This window comes from Nycticebus coucang, chromosome 15 (genome assembly GCF_027406575.1).
Source record: "Nycticebus coucang isolate mNycCou1 chromosome 15, mNycCou1.pri, whole genome shotgun sequence".
NCBI classification, from domain to species: Eukaryota; Metazoa; Chordata; class Mammalia; order Primates; family Lorisidae; genus Nycticebus; species Nycticebus coucang.
In genome coordinates, this window is record NC_069794.1 from 96,918,433 (window position 1) to 96,932,800 (window position 14,368).

Here is a 14,368-nt window from a genome sequence, read left to right on the forward strand (position 1 = left end):
TCTTTTTTTTGTTCAGTTTTTCAAGTCTGCTGGTCATTTCTGGTCTTTTCTTCTGGCTGGCTGATAATTGATTTTTTTTAGACTGTTGCCTGGGTAAGAGTGCTGTGCTGTCAGTCTAGATCAGGGCAACCTCACACTCCTGGGCTGAGCCATCCCCCTGCCTTAGCCTCTCAAGTATCTGGGACTACAGGAGCATGCCACACCTAGCCACTTTTCCTTTTTTAGTAGAGATGGGGTCTGGCTTTGCTCAGGTTTGTCTTGATCCTCCCACCTTGGCCTCCCAGAGTGCTAGGATTATAGGTGTGAGCCATCGTAAGTGGTCTGCTTGTTGATATTTTTAATTCTATTTGTCTATTAAATAATTGTCTGCTTAAATATTTGCTGTAGTTTTATATTTTATAACCTAGGTGTTACAGTTTAGCTTTCCAACTCTGCCTCAGGGCCCAGGACTTAGTCCTTCTGTTCTCAGTGTGAAGTAGGCAATTTCCCTCATACTTTCTTTTCACTTATTTGCCTTTTATGACTTTTCCTTTAGGTTTAACCTCCTCACTTTTGCTCCTCTTTACTACTTATATAAGATCAGCAATGCATTAAAAAGTTTTTTTTTTCTGTTGTAACTAGGATCAGTTGTAATAGAATCGATAAACTCGTAAAGTATGAGGTCCTTCAGAAGTGACATGTACTATTTGTATTAAAGAAGATGTATGTTATTTAAAATAGAACTCTTAAAGCCATAAGGTACCATTACCATACTCCCCTCCTGCATGGTTATTTAGTCCTCTCTGAGCTGTGTATATATGTATCTGTGTAGTTAGTTCGGAGATGGCATCTCACTATATTGCCCAGGCTGGTCCCAAATTCCTGTTCTATATCTACAAAAAATATTACCTGGGTTTTGATAGAAATTACTTTGAACCTATATATCAGTATGGGGAAAATGGACATCTTTGCCAAGTTGAGTCTCCCTGTTTGTGAATACCAGCGTGTCTCCGTTTGTTAGATCATCACGGAATTCCTTCGTCAGTGTGGTAGACTTCCATGCATACAGGCCCCTCTATATGGATACATGTACTATTAGGTCTGTACCTAAGTATTCAGAGTTTTGAGAGATTTTATATGACACGGGCTTATATTTTTAATTTCAATGTCCATGTTTTCATTGCTAGTATATAAAAATACAATTCCCTCTTAAATTTTTTATCATGTGTCTTGTGACCCTGTTGAACTCAGCGTGTTAGAAGCTGTTTGGATTTCTTCCGGGTTCCTTTGTAGACAGTCCTGTCGTATGCACATGGAGGCCGTTTTATTTCTTCTTTCTGATCTCTGTCCCTTTCCTTTTCTTGCCTTATTTTACTGGCCAGAGCTTCTAGCACTATGTTGAATAAGAGCGGTGAGAACAGACACTCTTATCTTGTTCTCAATCTTTGGGAACAATACAGTGTTCAGACTTTTGCCATAAAAATGTTAACTACAAGTTTTTCATAGTTCCTTTTTCAAGTTGAGGAAGTTCTCTACTGTTGCTATTTTTTCTGAATGTTTTTCTTATGAATGGATATTGAATTTTATTACTTTTTTCTGCATTGATGTGATCATTTTTACCATTGATTGATTTTTCAAATACAGAACTATCCTCGCATCTCTTGAATGAAGTCCACTTGGTCATTGTTTATAATTCTTTATATTTATTGAGTTCTGTTTAGTAATATTTTGCTAAAGGTTTTTGCATCTGTAGTCATGAGGAGTATGCCTATAGTTTTCTTTTTTATGCCATCTTGTCTGATTTTGTTATCAGGATAATACTAGCTTCATAAAATGAATTGAGAAGTATTTCCTCATCTGTGTTTTGGGAAGAGAGTGTGTTGAATCGTTGTGAATTCTTTTTTAGACATTTGGAAGGTTTCTCTACTTAAGCCATCTGAGTTTGGAAGGGAAGTTTTAAAATATAATTTCTTTAGTAGTTATAGTTTTATTATTATTGTTATTACTGTTTTTGAGACAGAGTCTTACTTTGTTGCCCAGGCTAGAGTGCCATGGTTTCAGCCTTGCTCACAGCAACCTCAGACCCCTAAGTTGAAGGGATCCTCCCACCTTAGCCTCCCAAGTAGCTACAGGGCCCCACACGCAACGCCCAGTTAATTTTTTCTGTTTTTAGTAGAGACTGGTCTCAACCTCCTGAGCTCAAGGGATCCTTGCACCTTGGCCAAGGTGTTAGGATTACTGGAGCAAGCTCCCGAACTTGGCCATAACATTTTGAAAGATAAGTATTTTAGGTTGAATGAGGTGGTAGTTTTTGCTTTTTGAGGAATTGGTCCATTTCATCTGAATTGTCAGATTTGTATACGGAGAGTTCTTTGTACTGTTCCCTTGTTATTCTTTTAATTTCTGCAAGGAAAAGGTAGTGATACCACCTTTTTCATTTCTGATATTGGTAACAAAGTATTGCCACTGAAAGCCTGCCGAAAAGATACATCAACACACTGATTAAAATCTGCATCATAGAAGATGACAGTTTAAAATATAAAAGAACATTATCAGTCAGAATTAGAAGTAAAAGAAAAAATTATTTCAGAAAGGAAACCAAGCTAAGATCAGCAGGCTCTAGTCTGCGGGTCCCCGTGTTAGGTTGTAGGTTCTAGACTTGCACCGCTCAGTGTGTTATAGATGCATTTTTGTTGCATGGGTGAATGATTCACAGAGTAGGAGTTTAGGAGAGAGAGTTGAACTAAAGATACTTAGGAGTGGTGTCAAACAATACCTGAAGACAGGAGAGTACATGAGATCTTTTGGGAAGAATGTGAGGGAGGAGAGTTCATCTTTTTCTGTAATTCAGAGAGCAGAGTTAAGTCATGACTGACTCACAGGTACTTTTGTCAGACAACTGACCTACCACCGTTTGTCCATTTACATTCATATTGATTCTTTTGGGTGAGTAAATGGTCTTTAATTATTAGAAATAGGCAAGGATAATAGATATTTTTGCCTTAGGAGTTTTACTGCCAGTGGATTACATTACAGAAAGACAAGTCTTAATTCTGCTGTATATACAGACGTTATAGCAAGCCGTCACAAAAGATCACACAACTTGCTCCATGTCCTTATTAGCCATCTTAGACTCTAGACTACCACCTTGCAAAAACAAAACAAAACAAAACTTCAGTGCCAAGCAGATACTACAGTGTTCTAAATAGGATTAAGTGACAAAATTCTCTGAGAAGGAATGGGACCACGGAATCAAGGGAGGTTCTAGACTCAGGAACTTCTCTGAAATTGGGCTGCAGGGCCTGCCAGATTCTTAAACACCAGGTGAAAATCAAAATGCCTGTATTTTTAGACAATCCAAATATTTTGAATAACAATTCCATTTCAACAATAAAAATTTATCTCCAACTTTCTTTATGCTAGCTAGCAAACCAGTGCCTAAATTGAGATGTTGATCTTTGAAGCACTTATTACCTGGAACCTAACTCCTGATGATGAGGGTGTTTCAGATGTTAACTCACTACTATGAAGGATAGATTCCTAATTTAGGGTTCTTTAGACGTTAAATCTTAATGTGAATCATAGATAATAGAGCAGAAATTTAGTCATATTTTGGGGTAGATATGCTGCCCGGATTTTTTTTTCTTCTTATTGTTAGGCACCATCTTATAACAATTCATAAGTAATCAAGTGTAGTAGTTACTGCAATGAAAGTGTTTTTTCAGTTGTAGTAATAATTGGATTAGATATTCATTTAGGGAAATTTTAATAATGGTACAGTTCTAATCTTTAAGTGACTAAGGACAGTTTACAGTGTTATCAAAAAACATTTCTTTAATATTGAATATTTGAAGATTGTTCAACATTTATTACCTTTTTTTTGAGACAGGGTCTTGCTCTATTGCCCTGGGTAGAGTGCAGTGGTGTCATCATAGCTCACCGCAGCCTCAAGCTCTTGTGCTCAAGTGTCCTCCTGCTGTAGTCTCCCAAGTAGCAGGAATTAGGGAAATGCCACCACATCCAGCTAATTTTTTCTATTTTTGGTAGAGATGGGGTCTCACTCTTGCTCAGGCTGGTCTCAGAACTCCTGACCTCAGGCAACCTTTCTTCTTCTGCCTCCCAAAGTGGTAGGATTACAGGCATGAGGCACCACGCCTTATCTTCATCACCATTTTTTATGATGAGCTTATACATAAGGCATTCTCTATATTAGTAATACCCAGGTCAAAATGCAGAAACATACTAAACACACAGATTCCAGGCTCTTTCTGCTGTTGAACCTTATCAGTGAGGATAGCTTTGCCAGTGCCTCATTCTATCACAGTAAATGAATGCAACTAATTTAAATTTTGCTTCACAGTTTTCTTTATATGTATTCTGTCTCTGTATCTAAGTGTATTCCAGATTATTTCAATAAATTTAGCAAACTTTTATTATTGATTCTATGGGACTTTTTTTCTTTAAGAAGAGATTGAGTTTTCCTTGCAATTTAAGAAAAATACCACAACAAAAGAACTATGAAATAAAATAGTATATGAATCTGGCAGTATATTAAAAGAATAATACACCCGCCAGGTGTGGTGGCTCATGCTTGTAATCCTAGCACTCTTGGAGGCCAAAGCAGTGGATTGTTTGAGCTTAGGAGTTCAGAACCAGCTAAGCAAGAGTGAGACCCCATCTCTACTGAAAATGGAAAAACTAGCGGGGCATTGTGGTGGGTGCCTATAGTCCCAACTACTCAGGAGGCTGAGGCAAGAGGATTGCCCATACCCAAGAGTTCAAGGTTGCTATAAGCTATGATACCATGGCACTGTACCCAGGAGACAGAGTGAGACTCTGCTTAAAATAAGAAGAAGAAGAGGAAACCATGACCATAGAGTCTTTATTCCAAAAATGTAAGGATGTAATGAGATACATATATGTGTGTGTATAATAAAAGAACTCATCACTACGTCAGAGGCGAGCTATGTAATCATTTCAGTGGTTTCTGGTTTCTGATAAGACAAGCCTGATGGACCCTCTTAATAAACTTAGGTACTTTAACTTTAAATTTGAAGTAGAAATAGATATTTTGTATTAATTTTCATTTCTTATGGTTTTTAAGGTGATACACTGCTTTTTAAAAACGTAAGTCATGGCCCAGCGCCTGTGGCTCAAGTGGCTAAGGCACCAGCCACATACACCTGAGCTGGCGGGTTTGAATCCAGCCTGGGCCCGCCAAATGGCAATGACAGCTGCAACCAAAAAATAGCCAGGTATTGTGGTGGGTGCCTGTAGTCCCAGCTACTTGGGAGGCAGAGGCAGGAGAATCGCTTGAGCCCAGGAGTTGGAGGTTGCTGTGAGCTGTGATGCCACAGCACTTTACCCAGGGTGACAGCTTGAGGCTCTGTCTCAAAAAAAAACTTAAGTCATTAGAAATAGAATTTATTGGTTGCAAGCATCAAAAAGTCTCTGACTTAAGCAAACCATAATTTACTGGAAAAATATGAGGTGGCTCATTGAGTAGGGACATGGAAAAACTGGGACCAGAGGACGCCAAGAGCATAGGTGTCATTCACTGCCTTATCTAGACTCTTCCTTGGGAATTTAATATCCCTTTTATTCTTCCCACTTTGCTTCAGATTCAGAGTTACAGGTGAGAGAATTCTGTTGGTAGAGTTGGGTCTCATGCCCTGCTTAAGCTAAGAAAGAGCAAGACACTTTTAGGTTACATCTAGACTCTACACAATAGGGAGGATATGATTCCCCAAAGAAAACTGGGTGCATTTTGGACAACAAATGGATCCTCGGAAGACAGGCCCCACCTTCCCTTGTCCACAAAATTAACCAATAGATTTCCAATAAAATAGACAGTTTTGCCTTTTTAACTAATTATAGTTCATCATTCAAAATTGTAATACTGGCTCGGTGCCTGTATCTCAAGCGGCTAGGGCACCAGCTACATACACTGGAGCTGGTGGGTTCGAATCCAGCCCGGGCCCACCAAACAACAATGACAACTATAACCACAAAATAGCCGGGCCTTGTGGTGGGCGCCTGTAGTCTCAGCTACTTGGGAGGCTGAGGCAAGAGAATTGCCTAAGCCCAAGAGTTTGAGGTTGCTGTGAGCTGTGACGCTGCAGCATTCTACCAAGGGAAACAGCTTGAGACTCTGTCTCTAAATAAATAAATAAAATCTTAATTCATAGTCCTTAATCCTTAAATTACTTCTAAAGAATTTAAATCTCAAATGCCTAAGATCTTAATTTATGAATTAATGGTAATATCAGTATTTTGACACTTAGGTCTTTATTTTTCTTTTTAGACAATGCGAAGACACAGAAATGAAGTGACAGTTGAACTGCGGAAGGTAAGGGTGATTTGCATTTAGAGAAAAGTAATTAGAAGTTTTTCCTGATGTTAAAATGCTATATACATTGAATAATGAAAATACTGTGGCAAATTAGTCGTCTGTACCTAAAACCACACATTATTAGATTATAATGGTTCTAGGCTCTATGTGAAGAACTTTACCATTGTTGAGACTCTCATAGCATCGGATTAATTTAGATTTTTTTTTTCCTTAATAGCTTCTTTTTGTGAGCTGTGTATGGGACAGGATTCCTCTCCCTTTTCCCATGTAGAAGTTTTATACACCTGTTAAAGATAATTTATTTTTTATTAAATCATAGCTGTGTACATTAATGCAGTCGTGTGGTACAATGTACTGGTTTTACATACAATTTGAAATATTTTCATCAAACTGGTTAACATAGGCATTTTCTTAGTTATTATGTTAAGACGATTATATTCTACATTTAGTAAATGTCACAGGTACCCTTGTAAGATGCACCGTAGGTGTGGTCCCACCAATTACCCTTCCTCCACCCATCCTCCCTATTAAAGATACTTTGGAAAACAAAATGAAAGTACAAGAACCTTGTTGTGTCTTGCTAATTGAATGCACCTGCTGTTTATTATATTTTCATTCATTTTTGGAGGGAGGACTTTAGAGTTATCTTCATCAGATTGTGTTTTCAAGTGAACACATTTTATTTGAAGCAAATATTTAAACTGCCAGTCAAAAAAATACAGAATGAATTCTATGTACACATACATGTTAAAAAATAGACTTGAACCTTATTTCACATCTTAAATTCTTTTTTCCTCATCTAATTCACTTCTAAAACACCTTTCTATAACAAAGTATCATCTTGAAACTTCTCCATTTTAAGGAGAACAAAAAGTCTTGATTCTGAAGATACACTCTCTCACAGTCACTAGAACTAAGTGAACCTGTGCATTTACTTTTAAATTTAATGGTGATTTATTTAACGTGCACTTTGTGTCGTATACTGACTAGGTAGCTCTTCAACTCTCTGGTTTGACAAAGTACTAATTTTGTTTTTGTCAGAAGTTCATATTAACTGTGTTCACAAGATCTTCATCAGAAATTTGTTTATTTAGTTATTCAACTAAGCATCACTCTTAGAGATACTGTCTCATGAGTTGGATGTTATGTAAAAAAATCTCATAACCAAATACATATTTACAAATTCTAAGTAATGCTACTGAGAGAAAATTTTTTAACAAAGAAAAGAAATTGTGGTGGGTGCCTATAGTCCCAAATTGTGCTCATCAGTAAGCTCATTCGGGCACTGGCTGGGCACAATGGCTTATCCTTCAAGTTATTGCTTCAGACATTACCTGTCGAAGGTAATGTCTGAAGCAATAACTTGAAGGATAAATTGGAGTTAGCTTATTTTTTTCCAAACATTCACATAATCAAGTTTTAATTTTGGCCCATCAATGACATACTCATTGGTGTAGTGTATAGTTCTTGAAATCCATTCTCCTGTACCACTTCTCCTCCCATTTTTTATTAATTTTAAAAATACTTGCTAATTCCAGTGTCCTGTCAGTTCACCTCCTTTGCGGTAGTATTTTGGTAATCATATTTGCAGGTTCTTTCATATACTTAGGTCATTTGCCAAAGATGAACTAAGCCTTGGTTTAAATGAAGTGAGCTCCTTGCCAGTCTTACCACTTTAGACTTGCTTTTTTTTCTTTTTTAACCTTTTTTTTTTTTTTTTTAAAGACACAGTCTCTGTCACCTTGGAGTCAAGTGCTGTGCTATCACAGCTCACAACAACCTAAAACTCTTGTTCAGCCTCTTGAGTAGCTAGGACTATAGGCACCCGCCATAGTCCTCAGCTAGTTTTTCTACTTTAGTAGAGTCAAGGTCTTGCTTTTGTTTAGGGTTGTTTTGAACTCTTGGGTTCCAGCAATTCACCCACCTTGACCTCCAGAGTGCTAGGATTATAGGGGTAAGCCATTGTGCCCAGCCAGTGCCCGAATGAGCTTACTGATGAGCTCTGCCCATTTGAGAAATTGAATTTCGATGTTGTCCACTGATTGGTAAATCACTTCACTGTGTGGAAGTTGCTTTGAGTATTTAATTTTCTGTTAGAGTAGGAGTGAAGGCAATAACCACATTGACCATTGCCAGTCCCCTCCCCTTCCACAAGCAATTCTCAAGTCTTTCCCCCAAGCCATCTCAAAATACTTAATTGAATTCTGGATGTATTATTGGTATTCATTAAATGCTATTATTCAAGAATTAAATTAGAATTTCTTAAAATTTGTACTTATATTTAAATTAATTGATTTTTTTTGTTAATTGAAGTTTTAAAAAATATATAGCTAGTGCTACTCAAATGTCCTGACCTGTGACAAGTTGGAAATCTTGTGCCAAAATATGAAACAAGGCACTGCTTCCTTTATCCAGGAAGCCTTTCTGATACAAATAAATGGAAAGATATCCCATGTCCATGGATTCGAGGATTAATATTGTTAAAGTTTCCATTATTCCAGATGTGATGCACAGATTCAGGGCAATCCATATTAAATTTCCAGTGGCATTTAGAAGAGCATCTAAAGACACCAGATGACTAAAGCAAAGCAATCTTAAGCCCGAGGCATCACACTATGTCATTTGAAATCTACTATAAAGCTGTAGTAATCAAAACAGCATGGTGCTGACATAAAAACAGACACATAGACCAGGGGAATAGCAGTATAGAAAGCCTAGAAATAAATTCACACGTTTATGGTCAGTTGAGTTTTAGCAAAGGTGTTAAGAATACAATAGGGGAAAGGACAGTGTTTTCAGTAGTGTTGGGAACTGGCTGTCCACATGCAGGAGAATGAGACTAAACACTTACCTCATACCATGTACAAAAGTCAGCTCAGAATAGGGTAAAGACTTAAGGACCTGAAACTGCGTATTGCGGTTCTCAACCTGTGAGTCGCGACCCCTTTGGGGCTCAAACAACCCTTTCACAGGGGTTGCCTAAGGCCATCAGAAAACACATATTTTTGAAAAACACATTTTTGCACACATGAAGTAGCAATGAAAATAATTTTGTTTGGGGGTCACCACAACATGAGGAACTGTATTAAAGGGTTACAGTATTAGGAAGGTTGGGAACCACTGAACTAGAGGAAAACACAGGGAATCAGGTGCTGTAGCATATGCCTTTACTTAATCCCCGCTACTTAGGAGGCTGAGGCAGGAGGATTTCTTGAGGGCAGGCATTTGAGTCCAGTCTGGACAACATAGACCCTGTTGGGGGGCGGGGGGGGAACAACACAGGTAGGGGGAGCTCTCCATGGCATTGATCTGGGCATTGATTTTTCTGGATATGACCTCAAAAGCACAACAGCAATAACAAAAATAGACAAATGCGATTACATCAATTTTAAAAGCTGCACAGCAAAAGAACCAATCAACATGAACAATGAAGAGACAACCTACAGAAGATCCTTGAAAACCATACCAGGAAACAAATAACCCGATTTAAACCTGGGCAAAGGACCTGAATAAACATTCTTGAAAGAAAACATACACATTGCCAACAGATGTACAGAAAAATATTCAATATCATCGAAATCAAAACCACAGTAACAGCTTTGACTAATAAACAAGTAGAACTGCGTGCTGTTTGGGAACTGATTCTGTGATGGTGTAAGCTGCATGCTGTTTGGAGCCTGATTTTGTGATGGTGTAAACTGCATGCTGTTTGGGACCTGATTTTGTGATGGTGTAAGCTGTAGTTCCCAAACTGTACACTGAGGCTCCACAGGGAATTTAAAGGGTTCTAAATTTTGAGAATAACTCAGTGACATCTTTCAGATACCACAGAACTGTTAGATTAACAGGCAGTTCACAATTTGAACATAAATCACACTGCATTCTTTCAGTCATGTATTTTATCTGTGTGAAATAATTTTCCTTTCAGTTCGTATGTTTTTCTTTTATCCAAATGACTGTTAAGTTGTTTGAATCTACCTAATTGATAAAAGATACTGTTAGATCCTTACTTTGGCCTACACTGTGGACTGGGAAAGTTCAGGGACTTTTAGTATACAGCAAGCATCAGTTAGTTCAGTATGTTGTGTGTTGTAGCCCATGTTCTCCAAACACAAATGTAATCTAATTACAAATCAGTGGGTAAGCAGTTACAAAAGCTTCATAGTAGTTGAGTTTATAAAAGTTGTAAAGTATTTCTTAATACATTGAGCATTAAAGAAATCCTATTGGAAATTAGGAATACCTAAAAATGAACTGTGTGAAAAATAGTACAGGTGAGAACCGGTGGAGTCCAGCTGCAGTGCAACTTCATGGAGAAGCTCATAGCCAGGCGAGAGAAGAAGCAGTAAGCAGTGCTAGGAGTTTTAAAAGGCATATTAATTTAAAACATTTAATTTTTACTGCATAATAAATCTCTTCAAAATGAAGTAGCTTAAAATAACATTCAGCTAAGTGTTCTGAGCTTCTAAAGTGAAGCTGATAACCACACCAACCACTCTGGGGGGCTCCTTTGTTGCCTCTGATCCCCTGTCAGGCTGGTTCATGAACAGATGTTCTAAGAGGGTCTCCTGGGAACGTCTGGCTGTTGACTTGGGGACGCTGGTTGTGTCCCATGTAGCCTCATCCTCCAGTGGCTTACTGTGGTTCAAGTGGTGGCTTCAGAAACAAGGCAGCGAGAGAGGACCCATGCGCCGTGTGGGCACTTTTCAGGCCTGCTTGCCCAGTGCCCCCTTGCCAAAGCAAGTCACATATGGCACAGCCTTTCCTGTCATCAGTGCAGCACTGGACAGGTAGGGCAGTTGCTGCTGTCTTTGTAAATAGTCTGCTACAATTTGAATGTGAGCCTCTGGCCAGGGTACCCCCTGGTGTGGCTGGAAGGGCCTCCCCAGAAGGAACATGGACAGATTGCCCCTGAGGGTGACAAGCAAGTTTTCCTTTTTCTGGTTCTCTCTTCATAGAGGACAGTCGCTCGTCCCGGTCTGTGTTTATTAGAGGTGTGTCTTTAGTTCTTTGACACCCGGGAACCCGCTGCCTTTAGCACACTTTCCCTGTCTGTGCGCATCATACCACCGTCCTTACTGCCTTGGTCTGTGTTTCATACGTACACTTTTCCATGGAACTCCAGTGCATTTGTCAGATTAATCTTGGTTATACTCTACCATCTAATCCGTAAATCCAACTCAGATTTTGCATATTGCTCCCAATAACATCCTTTATAAATCTAAGATATTTTATCTAAGTGTTGCATTTCTTCAGCTGTTTCCGGTCTGCTGAGTAAAAGAACTATTCCTTGGTCTTTCTCTTCCATGACTGCTTTCTGTGGAGTGGCACGTGTGGGTTTGTCTGACTTTTCCCAGGTTAGCTGTTTAAGTCAGAAGCACCGCAGAGGTGGTGCCGTCCCATCAGTGCACCAGACAGGAGGCACCAAGTGTTGACTTGTCCTCCACTGGTGGTGACACCTTTTGTCCCTTGGTCAAAAGTTTTCCCGCTGTTAAACTAACAAATGGTTTTGTGGAAAACCACTTGAGACTATATAACATATCAATGCATGGATTTGAATATTTGTAAAGTACTTTAAAAATAATGTAGAATTGGTAATTTAAGTAGTTACTAAAGTGCGCTGTGATGTAAATGGAAATTATGAACTACTACTGGTATGTATAGGCATCAGTTTGTTTAAACATGTTCGCTTACACACAGCACAAAAACTGGTGCCAACAGTTAAGTATATTTCCATATATATGTGTCTGAATCTTACTTTCTATTTAATCTTAAATTTAATATCAATTATTAATGCTTCTTCAGTAACTTTCTGTTATGATCACTTTTGTAAATATATGGAACACTAGAAGTAAACCCTTTGAATTTTATGTTGAAAAGTACATTAGAAATCTTTAGTCTTTTGATCTAATTAGTTTTGATTAATTCCATAGACAAACTAAAGAGCTAGAGAAAATATGGTGAAATGGCACATAATATGTAAATTACAAATGATTGAAGTCACATAAAATGTAGAAATACATTTATTAGTTTTGTTTGTAGAAGCCAAAATAGCGAGAGTTTAATCGAGATTATGGCGAGTAGGTGGCGTTTATGTTGATAATAATCCATTCTCTACGTCCTTTAACACTGAAGCATTGAGCTCTTCCCACTAATCCGGCTCCGTAATAAATTGGTTCAAGTAATGAATAGCAGTAAGTCCATGGAAGTTAGCATACTAGTTGAAATATGTTTGCTAGATGTTTATAATAATACTGTACCTGCAAATTTAAATCACTACTAAAGATCAGGAGGCACAATGTTGGTCAAAACCATTAGTACTGAATGACTGTTGTGTGCCGTGTGTTTGAAAGCTGGCATCTCAGCCTGTTGATTCTGTTATCAAAGCTACGGTGTGGTCTTATCATTTTTTTGCAGTGTGCACATTTAATTCATGTGATCCTTATGTATTTAGTATCTGTTTCACAATTGCCTGATAAAGTTGAAACAATTTTAATGGGTTTTTCTTTTTCTTTTTTTTGAGACAGAGTCTTAGTATGTCACCCTCAGTAGAGTGCTATGACATCACAGCTCACAGCAACCTCTAACTCTTGGGCTTAGGCGATTCTCTTGCCTCAGCCTCCCAAGTAGCTGGGACTACAGGCGTCCGCCACAACGCCCAGCTGTTTTTTTGTTGCACTTGTCACTGTTGTTTAGCAGGCCCAGCCAATTTGAACCCGCCTGCCTTGGTGTATGTGGCCAGTGCCCTAACCACTGAGCTATGGCCGCCAAGCCTAATGGATTTTTCATTGACAACAGCCTCTGTGACTTCTTTAAAAATTTATTGGTTGCCTTTCAGAACAAAAGAGATGAACACTTATTGAAAAAGAGAAATGTTCCCCAGGAAGAAAGTTTAGAAGATTCAGATGTTGATGCTGATTTTAAAGCAGTAAGTTACCTTGTTTTTCTAAAACATCTTTAAAATAATTTGTATAACAACTGTGAGAACTTCATTTTTAATAAAGGAGCAATTCAATAATGATATTTTAACTTTAGCAGATACATTATTTAATGTAATTTTGCTAATAAACTCTGCTGAATTATCTTTTTTCTTTTTAAGCAAAATGTAACACTAGAAGCTATATTGCAGGTATGTTATTAATTTACTATTCTTATTTTAAAGTGTTTTGAAATTGCTTTTTTATTTTCTGAAATTTACATTTGGTATTTCAGAATGCCACAAGTGATAATCCCGTGGTCCAGCTGAGTGCTGTCCAGGCAGCAAGGTAAATACTAGTCTGTCCAGAGAGAGCATTGTGTTAGCTGATAGTCTAGAAGCTGTCATTGTTATTTCTGTTCATAGTTTGAGAATTATACCAATTAATTTTCTTATATTGCTTTTTCTAGAAAACTCTTATCCAGTGACAGAAACCCACCAATTGATGATCTAATAAAATCTGGGATTTTACCAATTCTAGTCAAATGTCTGGAAAGGGATGATAAGTAAGTATGGATTTGACTCCCTGTTTTCTTTTGGTCATTAAACTTAAAATTTAGGATTGTTATTTAATCAGTGGGTGCAGTTTGGTTTTGCATATTTAGTGTTTTTTCAGTTGTCATGTATTTTTATGTAATTTTCTTATTCTATGATCAAATTCAGTAGTTCCAAAGTGGTTCTCTTAGTTTCTGAAGTATGTGTGTATTCTCTAGGAAATATTTAGTTCTTGTTTGTTGCCTGTTCTAACTTATCTCAAATACTGAGTCTTTATTTGTTAGGATTTTTTATTAGTAATATTTAAAACAACCCAAATAGTATTTGAGTCACTCTTTACTTATGAGTCTATATATAGATTAACCTCATGACTGAGTCAACATGAATGTTTTCCAGAGCTAAGTGGTGCTCTCTCTCCCTGGGAATGTTTCAGCTGATCACTGACCCTCTGTGTGGTCTGTAACAGTACTCCAGCTATGATCAGATGTCCGACATACGGTTTTTCATTTGTGGTAAATTAAGAATAAGGGGAGAAGTTATACTTGTCCAGAAAATAAGGGGGAAAC

The 14,368-nt window shown here is 37.8% G+C and overlaps 1 protein-coding gene across 3 annotated transcripts in view; it reads left to right on the forward strand.

The window, feature by feature from the left end:
- KPNA3 (karyopherin subunit alpha 3) overlaps positions 1-14,368 on the forward strand; it is a 110,971-nt gene that overhangs the window by 34,174 nt on the left and 62,429 nt on the right. For all 3 annotated transcript variants that reach the window (XM_053563443.1, XM_053563444.1, XM_053563445.1), the window contains exons 2-6: positions 6,284-6,328; positions 13,170-13,259; positions 13,431-13,460; positions 13,544-13,596; positions 13,718-13,813. In XM_053563443.1, the coding sequence (XP_053419418.1) occupies positions 6,284-6,328; positions 13,170-13,259; positions 13,431-13,460; positions 13,544-13,596; positions 13,718-13,813 (314 nt within the window). The remainder of the gene's footprint in view (positions 1-6,283; positions 6,329-13,169; positions 13,260-13,430; positions 13,461-13,543; positions 13,597-13,717; positions 13,814-14,368) is intronic.